Raw genomic sequence first — 15,269 nt, forward strand, 5'->3', positions numbered from 1 at the left:
GGGGTCTGAGAGCATTGGAGCCCAGGTGGCAGGAGGTTCTGTGTTTTTCCTGGATTAAAGCGGTAGCTGCGCATCGGGACCCCCTGCAGGGTGTCTCCCCGACATTACTCTTGTGCATGTTCCCCTCGCTAACTCTTGCGTGTGGTCCCGACGTGAGGTCTTAAGTTTACAAAAAAATTATCTGCAGGTCCATTTCACCTCTGATGATTCAAGATGATACTCAATACCCTACACAAAGCACAACTCTAAGGAGCAGACGCATCTGCAAGTGGGCAGAGGCAGAAGAGGCATCTCACCATGATGCAAGGCTGCAGGTTTCAAGGATGGGATGCCGGTGCCTCCATCTGCTTGCCTAAGCTCCACAGAACCTCCCCTTCATTTCCTTTATGGGGGCACCATCTGCCACCCTTTCCTCCCCCTTCTCCCCTCCCCAACATCTGCTTTCCTATAACTGCTTCACTTCTCCTACTTCCTTTTTCACTCTTGCCAGTAAGTCAAGTGATAGCCAGGCAAAAAGCAAGTCATGATGCCCACACGGCTCATGTGGCTTAAATGAATAAGCACTGCAATCCAGGAAGCCAAACAGTTGAAATCCCAAACTTTCAAGTGATTGTACATACATTATTTGACTTCCCTAAAACTTAAATAAGTATTGTAACCAACAGCTAAGAGAAAGTCATTTTTCTGTTTATTGCAGGAAGAAAGTGAGGCTCAGGACCTATCTAAGTCCATGTGGGCTGCTATACCAAAATACCGGGAGGCTTATAAACAACAGAAATATACTTCTCATGGTTCTAGAGCCGGGAAGTCCAAGATCAAGGTGCCAGCAGATTCAGTGTCTGGTGTGGGCCCTTCTCAGGGTTCATAGAGGGTGCCTTCTTGCCATGTATGCACATGGCAGAAGAGGTAAGGGATCTCTCTGGGGTCCCTTTTATAGAGGCACTAATCGCATTCATGGACACTCCACCCTCATGACCTAATCATCTCCCCAAAGGCCTCCACTTCCAGCTACCATCACCTTGGGGGTCAGGTTTCAGCACAGGAATCTGGGGGAGACACAAACATCAAGACCATAGCAAGGGGGACTAGAAAGTCTTCGGGAGACAAAAAGCCCCACTGGCATCCAAGCCCGGGTCTCTGCCTCCATCCACCCACTGAGCTGCATGGCCTGACCTGAGAGGATTTACTGTCCAATGGCTCAAGAAGAGAGTGACAGCAATCTTTTAGGGCTTCTCAAAATGTCCCAACGATGGCTCTGCCTCCCTGCCTGAGCCCCCAGCTGCTGTCTCGGTCCCCATTTCTGCAGGATGGTTCCTCCACATCGTCAGTGCCACAGAAGGGGCTCCGAGGGCCTGGACGGGAGGAGCCTGTGACAATGTCACTGACAGCAGCAGATCAACAGCTGTGGCCTTAGCACCACCACACAGCAGCCACATGCTCCAGGGTGTGTGTGGAGCCTGTGGACACAGGCGCAAGTGCTCCCACATAGAGGGGAACACCGTCAAGGGGGTATAACACAGCACACGCTACCACCCAGTCTCGGGTCTGATGCGAGACCTAAGCGTACATGCTGAAACAAGGCTTCATACTCGCCTGAGGAATCTGAGTGCAGCGTCTAAGGAGCCCACTGGGCGATATACGTGAACACAGTAATCAAGGACTCAAAACCCAAGTGCAATAATGTGGGAGAAGCCACAGCCACATTCAGTTCCTGGAAGACTGAGCCGCTCCCTTAGCCGCGTGCCCTGCAGGAGCCGCTGAGGAGTTATGGCCCTCATATCCCCAACAACGACGGCATTATATTTTTGGAATGAGAAGGTGCTTTGTTATTGCTGGGGGCTTTCTCCCCTGCAGTTCAAAGCTGTATTATCAAAAAAATGAACACGGATATATTTCCCTGCACTGTGATCTGATAGGAATAAGAGCTTATCCATCCCTCAGCAAACTGCCAATTGCTGCCGTTAGAAATCCCATATTCAGTCATAGTTAAGGATTTTGGAATACACTTTGAACCAAAGAATTCAATCCCTTAAGCAGCTGGCGACAGGCCTCATTTAAGAAATGGAAGGAACAACAGCAGGCTCATCTCTGCGGCTGTGGCTCAGAGGTGTCTGGGCCCGCAACACAGTCAGGACAAGCAGCCTACCCCCTCATCCTACTCCGCAGTCGACACAAGGTGCAAGCAATGCGGACAAAGGCAACACACAACAGGGGTGAGGGACAACACATCTCAGTCCTCCCAGGGGAGGGGGAACCTCTCCACGTCTGAAATACTCCCCCAAAGGCACTATCTTCCCCACCCACCACTGTATTCAGAAGCACTGCTCCCACACCACTAAAGGTGCACAGTACCCTGGGAAAGGAGCCTATCTGTGGACAAAAAACCTCAAATAAACCACGGTGGGAAATCAGCTATGCCTAGGAGTGTGTGAACAAGAAACGCCTACTCCTCTGGGAAAGGGGAAGCCCTCTCCAGAGCAGGATGGAAAGCAAGAGCAGAAGGGCTCCACATAGCCCCCAGGAGGCCCGAGAAGCGCACCCACGTGACATCTGGAAGAGGCAGCCAGCAAGGAGGTGTGGCCAGGTCATAGGGGCTGCTGGTCTGGGGTTCAGGAAGTGGGCAGCAAGGCCCCTGTGCCATCCTCTCTGCTCCTGCACGTGCTCAGCATTCTCCATAACAAAGACTTTAAAAAGAAAAGTATCTTGGGAAAAAAGAAATAGGGCTATACTAGTCTAGTTCTTTCAACTTTGTGTGTATGTGTGCATGTATTTGTGTGCATGCCTACGCGTATGTGTGTGTGTGAGCACAAATGTGTTTGGGTGCATGTGTATTTATGTGCGTGCACGTGTGCATATTTATGCATGTGTGTGTTTGTGTATGCCTGAGATCGGGAGGGTCGGGGAAACCAGCCCCCCTAGTCCTCACATGGAAAATAGACCCACGTGCAGTGAGTTCATGGTAACACGAAGTCAGCTTCCAGCATAGCCTTCCACTTGGAGCCCAAGGCAGGGCTGGAAATGATCAAAACAGCTGACCCATGAGGTCTGTAACAGCAGCAAAATCCCAAGACTCTAAAACTCCTCTTCCCTGGACCTACAGCCATGAGGACAACCTGTCAGGACACCTACAGAGCCCCCATAGGCAGGGCCAAACAGTAGATGGGGCAAAACACTGCTGCCACCCCGACTGCAGACCCAAATCATACCTGGGGATTCCGTAAGTACAGTCACCATCCCCAGGAGATCTGAAGGTTCAGGCACCAAGACAAGGTAGAAAACCACATGCTTCTTCCTTGGGATGTCTGTCACTTCCCACACGGCTCTTCCAGGCCACCTCACTTCCCCACTCACCAAAACCCTAAGCCCTACAGGACACAGCCAGGCCTCCTTTGGTCACAGAGGCCATCGGGCAATTTAACCTCTCCAGGCACTCACAAACCTCAGTGAACATCACTAAACCTTACTCCAGGGTTCCCAGGTTTCCATGGCAGCTGAAAACCCCAATCCATCTATGCACAACTATCTCCATAATGAGGCAGAAAAGTCCCCAGGCCAGGGGAATGCCCTGGACCTCCCTGCTCCTGCCCTCTCTCCCCCGAGAGGCAATATGACAAGGCAGTGAGAAACCAGGTACCGTGTACCACTGAGAAGGAGCTGTTGATGTGGCCAGGGGACAACTATTGAATTCTTATCTGAAATCAAATTCTTAAGAATTATTTTCTATGATTAAAACTGTGGATTTCAAAGCTCTTCGGTTTATTCTTGAGATGAAAGGTATACACCATATCCCAGCCCTGGCTTTCCTAAAGAGTTTTCTTCCCGTGGCTACAGTCCAAAGAGGCCCCCCCACCCCACACATATCATTCAATGAAGGCCAACTCAGCTATAAAAAGTCCCACGGGAAAGCAACAGAATGCTTACCTTGGCTTCACATTTCTTGTGGCAGGAATACTTGCAGGCTGGAAGAAAAAAAAAAGAGAGAGAGAGAGAAAGAATGTGTGTCAAGCAGTCTTTCTAGCAAGAATTTTTAAATCTCCAAACCCTCTCAATCTTTCAAAGTCTCTAGCTTGAAGATCCCATGGGTGGCCTCTCTCTGGCACAAGGGAGATTTTTACATGAGACACACGGCAGTGTGGACAGAAGGCAGTGAGGACATGGTGTGCAAGAGCCAAGTTACAATTGCTGTCTGTTAGCAACAGCTCGGGTGGCTCAGGTGGGAATGTCTTGGGAGCAGGGTCATGAGCAGATTGGTTTTTCAAGGGATATGTACATCCAGCCAAAGTGGATCCCTAAAGAAGAATAGTGAGTTTCAGCAGCAGAGAGCATTTGTGTGTGCCCAGAAATTACAGTTGATTCTTAAAAAAAGAAGAGAAACTGGAAAATGCCCCTTAAGAATCAGAATTTAAAGTGTCCATGAAAGACTGGATTAGAGCCTTTAAATTTGTGACAAAGTCGTGCATCTGGATTTCGGAACTGCTTCCACTTCCGGCCAACCTGAGAACTGACTGTCAGAATAAATTCATGTCTAAATTCCTATAGAAGAATCCTTCCAGAGGGGCCATTGTGTGAACGGAGCGAGTCCTGTGTCCCTTCGGAGGCCCTAACAATGTGATGCGGAGCTGGAACCAATGCAGATTTCACAGGCCCTCCTGCCCAGGGGCTGCAGCTGTGATGATGAGGCATAAACCTCCCCATGGCTACCACGGGCATGCTGCAGGCAGGCCTTGCAAGACAGGGAAAGAGAAATGAAGCAACAGCACCAAATAATCCCAGCACAGCCTCCTGTGCCAGCTCCAAGGGAGCGTCAGGTACATGCCCTCCCTTTCCTCACATTTGCCAGCCCACAGAGACAGCTGAGAGAGGAGGGAAAGACACTTGGGTTGGGGAACAGTGACCAAAACCTCCTCTCCAGGCTCTGCCCCTCTAGCTGGGTCTCTGTTTCCTCCCACGGAGCTATCATGGGTCAAATGGAATCCTTCAAGGGACCTTGCTTTGAAACTAGAAAGTAATGCCCACAGGCAGAAGTGCATGGAACCTGAAAACCAAGGCCTCGGAAGTCAGAGAGAGGGGCCCCACATCCCAGCTCTGTGTGTTGACGCCCTGTGAATTTAATCAATGTCTCACTCCCCCTCCTGCACTCTGTTTTCTACGACGTGTCAAAGTCAAAAAGGTTTGTGTAGGGTTGAATGAGGACGAAACAGATAAAGTCACTTGCCCACTGCCTGGCAGTTATTAGAACTCCAGTAGTTACAGCTAGGTCGTTATCTTTGTAGGATCTATTTTTTTGAATTGCTGAATTGTCTTTCTATGCCTCTGAGGTTTGTGAGATTATTCCCAAAGACATGTATTTATCCTACACCTTCTAATGGGCAAAACACACAAAGGTGATCAGTGATTTTCAAATCAAGAGAGACTTGCCATTGGGAAACAAGGGACTTCCACACAAGAGTAAAAGTCCAGACAGAAACCATCCCCGGCAGAGGCCAGCACGAAGGACTGAGATAAGGAGAAGGGCGGTGGGCAGGCCTCTGGCCTCTGGCTGAGTGAGAGTCAGGGAAAGAATTCTGCCCACACACGTCTACCAGCATGTCACAGGACTATGACATCACGCAGCAGTCAGCCTTCCAGATGGCCCGGGTGACCTCAACTCATGGCCCCCATGCCGGTGTGTAGCCCCCTCCCACAGCAAATCAGCTGGGCTGTGTGACAGTGCAACCTGGCAGAGGGGATGCTGTGTGACTTTTGTGGCTAAAAGGCATCATGGCTTCTGTCCTGGTCTCGAGGATCACTCATTCTGAGGACAGCCAGATGCCATGTTGTGAGGACACTCAAGCAGGCCTGTGGAGAGGCCCCCACGGAGAGGAACTGAGACTTCCCACCAACAGCTGGCCCCAGCTTCCCAGCCATAGAGGTACGCCACCTTGGAAGCTGGTCTCCAACCCCAACCAAGCCTTCAGATGGTGCAGCCTCTCCAGAGACCCTGAACCAGAACTGCCCAGTCACCTATGTCCCAAATTCCTGATCATTGACATAGTGGGAGATAACAGATTCTTACTGTTATGCTAAGGTACTAACTTTGGGGGTCATTTGTCATGCAACATGCCAACTCAACACAAAAAAAGGGCCCTGGGCAGTACAAGGGTGGCACTGGTATGATACATCCATGGTGGGTGGCCTACTCGGCCACCAGACAGCCATCCGCATCGTAGGGCAAAATCATTAAATTCAATTATCATAGTGAAATCGTATAAACTGCCCATCAGCTAAGACTGCAATCCTGAGAGGAATGGCCATTGTTTCTGGTATGTAGACAAATGACCCTCAAAGTTTTACAAATGTTTAGACTAAGACTTTATACTCGATTGCCAGCAGCATGGGTAATCCTCAGAGTAGCAAGTCCACTGTCAATCTATCTGTGGCCCAGCTCTGGTCAGCACTGCACCAGGCAGCATACAAGATACTTTCCTGTATGTTACTGCACTTGCTCCTCGCAAGCACCTCTCGGGGAGAAACTGTAAGGATGTCTCAGTCAAGGCGGCAGCCATGGTCCATGAAGATGGGACTGCAGCCCATCTGTACATCAAGTTCAGTGTTTTCATCCAGCCGTACTCTCCTTGCCTTTCTGACATATTACAAAGTATGAATAGAAAAGTGCCCAGGCCCAGCTTCCTATCCTGCCACCCACAGGAGACGTCCCCCTGCCTGCCCTACCCCAGTCTGCCCTAACCTTGCCCATGCCAACCCCAGCTCCTCATTCACACCATCCTGCACCCACCTCCCCTCCTGGGCCCAGCTCAGCTGCCTCTGTGCCTGAATTCACACCCTTCTATGCCACTGACCCATCATGGCAGGTCATCATGGCTTGTCATACGATGATGATTTCCCTGTGTCCATCTCTCCCAATGGGCTGCAAGTTCATCAAGGGACAGCGTCTCTGTTGTGTATGAACAGGGTCTCACAACAGCAGCACTAACAGGAGTGACAGGCAGCTGATACTCTCAGCACCTAAAAGCTTGAACTGCATAGGTATTACCAAATTTCCACCACACCCTGGAAAGAAGCTACCTACCTTCACCTGGTTTACTAATGTGAGACTGGGGTTTGTGGATGAGACTGAGGATTCATGGGCAGGACAACTGTGTCCCAATCCCGACCTGTTCCAGGTCTGCTTTCAGAAGCCCATAGCCAGTAGGTCCACGTGCTGTGGAGACCTCATTACCTGATCACTGTTTAGGGACTCGGGGCTGTGAAGGTGTTGGCCACAAGGGAGGCTCCAAACAGTGGAAGAATTTCACGCCAAAATCCATCTCCAAAGCACACAGGCCCGGAAGACAAAATGTATGTGTTCTTTTTGACCCTCAGCCACACAGACCCACCTCCTTTTTGGAACAGCACTTGTGTGAGCTGTCAGCTAAACTAGCCACCTTCTCAGGGAATGTCATTTTTATTGGAAAGAACTCCCAGCAGACAAAATGTTGTTATTCAGACTCGAGTGCTTGTCATTTTCTCAAAAATGAAGTGAGTCTGTCATCATAAACCCATGTCAAAATTTGAGATTTCAAGTGAAAATTAGAATTTTAGAAGACTTGTACCCAGGCCAGGCACGGTGGCTCATGCCTGTAATCTCAGCACTTCGGGAAGCCGAGACGGGCGGATCACTTGAGGTCAGGAGTTTGAGACCAGTCTGACCAATACAGTGAAACCCCGTCTCTACTAAAAATACAAAAAATTATCTGGGCATGATGATGCATGTCTGTAATCCCAGCTACTTGGGAGGCTGAGGCACAAGAATCGCCTGAACCCAGGAGGCAGAGGTTGCAGTGAGCAGAGATCATGCCCTGGGTGACAGAGTGAGACACTGTCTAAAAAAAAAAAGAAAAAAAAAGACTTGTACCCATAACCAGAGCCTAACAACTCCTGGGACATTTCTGTTAAATCAACAATAATATTAACAAATGTGGGGATTTTCCTGAGACTGTATAACAAATATGTCAACATTTCAAAGTTCTGAGTAACTGTCAGTAGACCAATAATTTCCAGATAGCCAGTGCGTGGTGTTCCACACCGGGTAAAAGATGCACTTGGTGTGCAAGACAGGCCAGTGGATTTTAATAAAACAGAGTAGGAAAAACTCTACCAATACACTTTCAGATTCCACAGTGAAACTGAACTTTAAGCAACTGTCACTTGAGTTTTGGTGTAGAATCAAAATGGAATATCTACAATGGCCTGAAAAGCCTGTTAAAATGCTTCCTTTTCCAGGTAGATATGTTTATGGGGCTAGATTGTCTTCAACACTTCAAACATTGCAGAAAGACTACATGCAGGGGGAACCAACCTCTTGATTAAGGCTGCATAACAGAATCACAAAACAATGCTCCTCCTCTCGCTTTGTTGTTTTCAAATATACAGTCATTTTTTATTAAGCTTATGTTCATTTTAACATATAATTGGTTCATTACCATTGCTTTTAAATGACTTAAATATTTTTGATATTCATCAGTTTCCTATTTCTAATAGGATAAATCGTGATGAATACAAACCACACCGACAGGAGCCCTTTAGGGTCTTCTGGGACCCTAACAGTGGGTGCCTGAGACCCGCAGCACGAGGGCAACTCCGTTCATTCTCCTTGCCTGAGGCTCTCAGAATGGGGTAAGGACCCAATTTTCACCAATAGAAAGGTAAGTGAATTCTCCCACGGGCTTCTGGCAAAGGCCTTCCCACTCCTATGAACGAAGCAAGATAATGAAAATGCCTCAGCCTCTGGAACTTGCCCCTCTGAGCACAGAGCTGGACCCATAGGAGGAACCTGGAGAACTCAGGCTGCAGAACTGGAGCCCAGGCACACTGCTGGGAGCCCACTAGCCGCCGCACCTCCCCCTGCAAAAGACACATGCCCTGCTGACTGGGAGAGGCTCCATCCACGCAGCCCATTATTGGCTGCCACGGTGCCTTCCACAAAACTCCACGTACTTTAGACGCCTTGTTCCACCTGTCCCCACAGGGACCAGGAAGAAAGGCACATTCTCGCTCCGTTGTACGAACAGCAAACTGCAGCACAGAGCAGAGGCTGCCTGCTCTGGGAGGCAGAGCAGGTTAAGCAGTGACACCAGCTGCCAGCCCGGCTCTACGGGCGCAGAGCCCACCTCCCAGAGCTGGACTGGAACACCCAGTGAGCTGGTGTGCAAAGGCTCTTCTGTGCCTGGTGCAAGAACTGGAGCTCCACATGTGTGAGCCCACTAAAGCAAACATCTACCATGAGCTACACACCAGGACCAGGAGCAGATGTCCAGGGGCCTCAGGAGCTGAAAGTCTGATGCTCACTCCAGCCCCTCACCAACGATCCGTGCCAGTCATGTCCCCTCTGGCACCCATTTCCCCTTCTGTAATTAGGAGTAGAACAGGGTGATAGCCAAGATTCCTCTCTGCCATGAAAAAAAAGTTTACCTAAGCAATAAAAAGATAAAATTATATATATACACACACACACACACACAAAATATTAGGTAGCTACTGAAAAATTATGATCTCAAACTATTTCACATGTGAAAGTTCTTGTAAAAGGTAAGGCTAACAGATATATAGCGCCCTGTGATGCATGAAATAAACTTTGTGAAAGACAGATATATGTGGTGGCCTCATCCATAGGAGAGAACATGACACTGGAGAGAGACACCACAACTCAGACAGAAAGGAGGAGCCAGACAATAAAACTGGGAAAACTGGTTACTCCATGAAAAACATCATAAAATAATAACATAAATACCATGAATTTTAGATGCATCAATCATAGAGCTGATTCAGAATTGGAAAAGCTGAAATCAGTATTAGAATAAAATATCAGAGAACATCTTTGTGACCTTGGAGAAGGGCAAGCATTCTAAAACAAGGAACAAGAGCATGAACTAAATGAAAAGAGTAGATCGGAAGAAACCAAACATTACAACTTTTGCGTGACAAACAGGCCATGAAAAAACTTACATAAGCAACTGACTGGAATGTTTGCAATGTACAAAGTGGAAAGATAAGAAACTGACCTTTTCTGAGGACAAACGTCACTAAAAATTGGCAAAGTTCTGCCTAATATCACATATAAGATTTAGTATTCATAATGTAGTGAATTCTTAGAAATTAAAAAAAAACTGATTTTTAAATTTTTTAATTTTCAAAATGTTATTTCTTTATTTTTTTTCTTTTTAGAGATGAGGTCTCACTCTGTAACCCAGGCTGGAGTACAGTGGCATGACCATAGCTCACTGCAGCCTCAAATTCCCAGGCTCAAGCAATCCTCCTGCTTCAGCCTCTAGAGTAGCTGGGACCACTGGCACGTGCCACTGTGCATGCCAATTTTAAAATTTTTTGTAGAAATAGGGTCTTGTTTTGTTGCCCAGGCTGGTCTCGAACTCCCGGTTTCAATAGATTCTCCCGCCTCGGCCTCCCAAAATACCGGGATTATAAGCATAAGCCACCTCACCATACCCTAAAATAATATAATTTTTAAATAAGCAATGAGCAAAGGATTTGAAAGGCTATTTTGCTAAGTAAACAGAAAATGCTGCAGGCAGCTTTTCTGTATCTTTTTAGATGTTCAATCTCCTGTAATCACCAGATGAATGAAAAACATAATAAAAAGGAGACATCACTTTTCATCTATCAACTTGCAAAACTGAAAAGCTGAAAAATCTCAAGTGAGATAGTCGATGACATGCCATGAAAGTAGGCTCCACCAAAAGCATTTTCCTGTGAAGAGCCTGTCCCTTCTCCAACCCAGCTTACCCTCCGGCATCTGAGGGGGTGTGTGGCAGGCCCCTTCTCATGGCTTTGCCTGAACACTCAGCTCCACAGCTGACAGTCTGCAAATCACACATCAGCTCCCTTGTCAGACGAGGTTTCCAGACTCATGTTTAAGAATCCTGGCTCCCGCTGCAGCAGTTACAGCCCAGAGCTGTCTGGCTTGCAAACGCCCAACATTTTTATATGTTGTCTTGGAACTGCTATTCTTCACAACGTCTCCACGAGCCTTGGGAATCCAGGCCACTGTCTTACAGGGTTGTCAGAATCTTTTATACAACACTCCACACATATTGACCAAGTTATAAACAAGCCTGTGAGTCACCCTCTCCTTCTCTTCGCTTCAACTGTCAAGTTTGCCAGCCTCTCTGTGTCCCAGTAACAGGCTCCACGAGGCAGGAGGGGAGTGACTGACCCACAGCAGGGGACCACCAGACAAGGCCTGCCCAATGCCCACATTCACTGCTCGGCCCCGTGACCCTATTGTTGCCTTGTTAGTCTTAAATAACTACCGTGTTCTCCTGGAGTCCTAATACTGCACCTGGCCCAAAGCAAGTGCTAAAAAACACACACCTACAAACCTGCCCGTCTATCTCCAAACTTTTATCTGTAATCACTTAGTGTATTGCTGACTGTGATGGACTCAAAGACAGGACACAAAACTCTCATCTTTCTTTCCTAGCAGGTGCTTAATAATGTTGGGTTAACCAAATGGAATAACCCATTACCAAATCTTTCTTACAAAACTACCCTCATCCCATTTTCCCTCTGGTCTCCTTTCTCAGCTTTCTCCTTGCTTCTTTTCTCCTTGCTACCTTTCTCAATTCTCATCTCCTTTGGGCCTTCCTTACAGCTGTCTCTCTTGTGCAGCGCTTCATTATTCTGTGCCAACCTGTCCCATTCCATGCTAGTCTCTCTGATTCTATTAGATCACTATTAGATTCCGGAAAACCATCTCTCAAATGGGGAGCATTTCCGCATGGTCTGACCTTGGATCCTCCCTGGATCTACCTTCTTCCAGGGACCAAGTCCCACAAAACTTGTAACTTTGGGGGCTCAATCTACTCAATTCCAGAATGCCAAGACTCACCCATAATAGCGCCTTCCTCTGTCCTCTGTGAAATACAACCAGTTTGGGATATCGGTGGCAACTGGACATGTTAGGCCACCCAAGGGAACTCAGTGACATGTAGTGAGAACCGGTTGCCTCTGAGTCCTAACTGATGGTATGGGCACACCAGCAAGGTTTTGAGCAGTATAAGAAAAACCACAACTGGACACTTAACCCCATTGCTCAATGTCATTTCTATCTTTTCTTTCCCTTACTTAAAGTTCCAAGAGTAGAGATAATAGGGCCCTTACACGTTAATATAACAGTTTTTAAAACATGAAGTGTTTTCTTCCAACTTAACCACATATGCAATTTGCATTTAACTAGGAGGTTAAAATGTGAAAGTCGGGACCTGAAAGTCCAAGAATGAGCCAGAAAATGAATGGTAAAAAGACTGGCCTGCATCACAGAATATGCCCCTAACCGTTCCCCATCTATCATCACCATCAGTATCATCACGATCAACATCATCAGTACAGTCGTCACCACTGCCATTGTTACTATCACCATCAACTGCACTACCACTATCACCATCACCAGTCACAGCACTATCATTACTGTCATCACCATCATCATCACCATCATTGTCACCATTCATCAGCATCGTCACCATCACCATCATCACCACTGTCAACATAATCACAGTGCCACTGTTACCATCAACCACACCATCACCATCAATTACACCATCACCACTCACCATCACCATCATGATCATCATCACCATCACCATCTTCACCAACATCACACCATCATCATCACCATCCCCATCAACACCATCGTCACTAATATACCATCATCATCAATTACGCCATCATCCACCATCACCATCATCGTTACCATCATCACCATCAATTACAACATCATTATCAGCATCACCACTGTCACCCTCATCACCATCACTAACAACATCATCATCACCATCGTCATTACTAACACCATTGAACACTTTCTGGAGCTCCCCAGTGTTCTTTGTATTTCATGTGTATTTACTCTGCTATTCCTCACAATGACTCTAAGCAGAAAGAGGAAGAGCAGGAACACTGGCAGGCTGTCTCCACCATCCACCTCACCTCCACCATGCTCTGCTGCTTCCCCAGAAATAAGCCAAAGAAAGAACACCTCTACCAAAACGTCACATCACTGTGATGCATGATACTTACATAATCTATGTAAAGGGCATACCTTGTTGTCTCTAGATAACATGTACACAAAGGAATCAAAATGCAAATGTGTATGACATACGTGAATTATAAGTAGAGAACACTATGAAACTGTCGATTTGGGGAGTGGTATCTATATAGTCTATTGAGTAAGAGAAAATCCTAGAGATTAACTACTCTGACATACAAATTGTAAAGATCACAGCACTGAGGAACAGAAATAGGGTGCAACTGTCCAGGGCCACAGCTTCCTGTGGAGCAGCCCATCCCTGACTCTGCCGGGCTCCCATCTACACTTGCAGTGACTGCCAGGATCCCATCTCAACTCAAGCAGTGTCCTCCCATCCTGCCTCTGCCTGTCTACACCTGCAGTGACTGTCAGGACCCCATCTCAACTCAATGAGCTTTAGCGTCCCCATATCCTGCCTCTGGCCCAGCTACACCCACAGACCAGCTCCCGGCTCCAACTCAGTAAGCAGCAACCCCTACCCTGCTAGTGCCCCATCCACTCATGCAGCAGCATGTTAAGGAGATGGGCCAGGTCCATACTCCTCCTAATACGCTGACAAGAGCAATGGCTAAAATGATTTCCTGTGAAGATACACAAACACACACAAATAAAAATCTAGTTCATGTGGGTCAGGCACAGTTGCTCACGGCTGCAATCCCAGCACTTTGGGAGGCTGAGGTGCGTGGATCACCCGAGGTCAGGAGTTTGCGGCCAGCCTGGCCAACATGGTGAAACCCCATCTCTACTAAAAATACAAAATTAACCGGGCGTGGTGGTGTGCACCTGTAATCCCAGCTACTCAGGAAGCTGAGGCAGGAGAATCACTTGAATCCAGGAGGCGGAGGTTGCAGTGAGCCAAGACCACACCATTGCACTCCAGCCTGGACAATAAGAGCGAAACTCCGTCTCAAAAACAAACAAACAAACAAACAAAAATCTAGCTCATGTGTTGTATCCCAATTCAGCCTGGTATACTTACATAGGCTCTTTTTCCTTCACAGTGTCATGGGGTGTGCCAATTCTATGGTCCTGCTAGTGCCTGGCCAACACTGACTGAAGACAAGAGCGCCCAACCTTGCAACAGAAACCCTGCTGTGCTGTTTTCCTGGATTGTCTCCACAAGCCCCTCTTCAAATCACACTCATCTTACCAGGGCCACCAGCCACAGCATCCTGCAGCCCCACTCTTGACAAAAGAAAGCTAGAGGAAAGGTGTCATTACCAATCTTTACCCGGGAAAGCCACCCACGGCGCAAGCCTCAGATAAGTCTCGTCAGGAAAGGGAAGGGGAAGAGCTCTCCCACAGGGACCTTCACCACCTCCGACAAACCAGATGTTTGTAAAGATGCAAAGCTAACCACAAGTTAATACTCACCAAACTAAATACTTCTACCTTTTATTCCCTCCTTAATTCCACTGGTATTCATTAACACCCACAACTGAAACATTTTGTAAGCCTATAAATATGTCCTGGACACCTACGACAGGGCAGAACCTGATCTGGACCTGGATACGATTGGAAACACAGAAAATGTTCATGAATGTACACTGCAGTGCAAGAGGAAAGGAAAATCAACAGGAACCGTGGATTCTATCAGGATGACCTGAGGTACAGGAAAGTAACTCCAGGAAAGTGCAGCGGGAGCCTAAAGGTGGAGGGAGGGTTCCACACTCATTTCTGTATCGGGGGTCAAGAAAAGTCTGAAGGAACAAGAAGAAAAATGGCAGCAAATGGGTGAGAAAGTGACAGGGGGCTGGGCCACACAGCCTCAAGGAGGCCAGCACCCAAAAGACACTATAAAATTAATTGTTGAGGGCATCAACCAATCAATAATCAATCAATCAAGAATCAGTCAACCAAGATAGTCACTCTCACAAACTCCAGTACTTGCACAACAGGCCTTTGTGGCAGGTTGACTGGGGTTGCGGAGACCCCAAGGCTCTTGACTGCACCCAGCCTGCCTCCCACAGCACCATTTCCTCAGCCAGGTGCCTCCCAAAAGGGAAGTCAATCCCTCCAGACTACCCTCTGTTGGACACCAGCCCAGGAATGGGGATAAGGCTCAAGATGCTCCCATTCGAGCGAGAGCAGCCCTCTCTGTGTGCCCGCGCGGCACAGGCAGCATTCGATGTCGCCGCAAGGTGCCTCCGCCCATGTCACAGGGCGGCCATCTCCACATTCTTACCTATTT

At 47.8% G+C, this 15,269-nt stretch overlaps 1 protein-coding gene and 1 long non-coding RNA gene across 13 annotated transcripts in view; one reads left to right on the forward strand and one right to left on the reverse strand.

Moving 5' to 3' along the window:
* The window catches only part of TNS3 (tensin 3), a 309,033-nt gene that overhangs the window by 225,780 nt on the left and 67,984 nt on the right, over positions 1-15,269 (reverse strand). For 9 of the 12 annotated variants that reach the window (XM_031665397.1, XM_031665393.1, XM_031665405.1 and 6 more), the window contains one exon: positions 3,922-3,959. The exons of 2 other annotated variants lie outside the window; for them this stretch is intronic. Coding sequence is in view for 2 of the 10 variants with exons in the window: in XM_031665393.1 (XP_031521253.1) it covers positions 3,922-3,959 (38 nt within the window). In the remaining 8 variants the exon portion in view is untranslated. Of the gene's footprint in view, positions 1-3,921; positions 3,960-15,269 lie in introns of those variants that run through there. One more of the 12 variants, XM_031665403.1, reaches the window with a different exon arrangement.
* On the forward strand, positions 5,826-14,231 carry LOC116274530. Its single transcript, XR_004183270.1, has 3 exons — positions 5,826-5,911; positions 8,521-8,655; positions 14,080-14,231. It is a non-coding gene; the product is annotated as an uncharacterized LOC116274530 (long non-coding RNA).

Source organism: Papio anubis, chromosome 4 (genome assembly GCF_008728515.1).
Source record: "Papio anubis isolate 15944 chromosome 4, Panubis1.0, whole genome shotgun sequence".
NCBI classification, from domain to species: domain Eukaryota; kingdom Metazoa; phylum Chordata; class Mammalia; order Primates; family Cercopithecidae; genus Papio; species Papio anubis.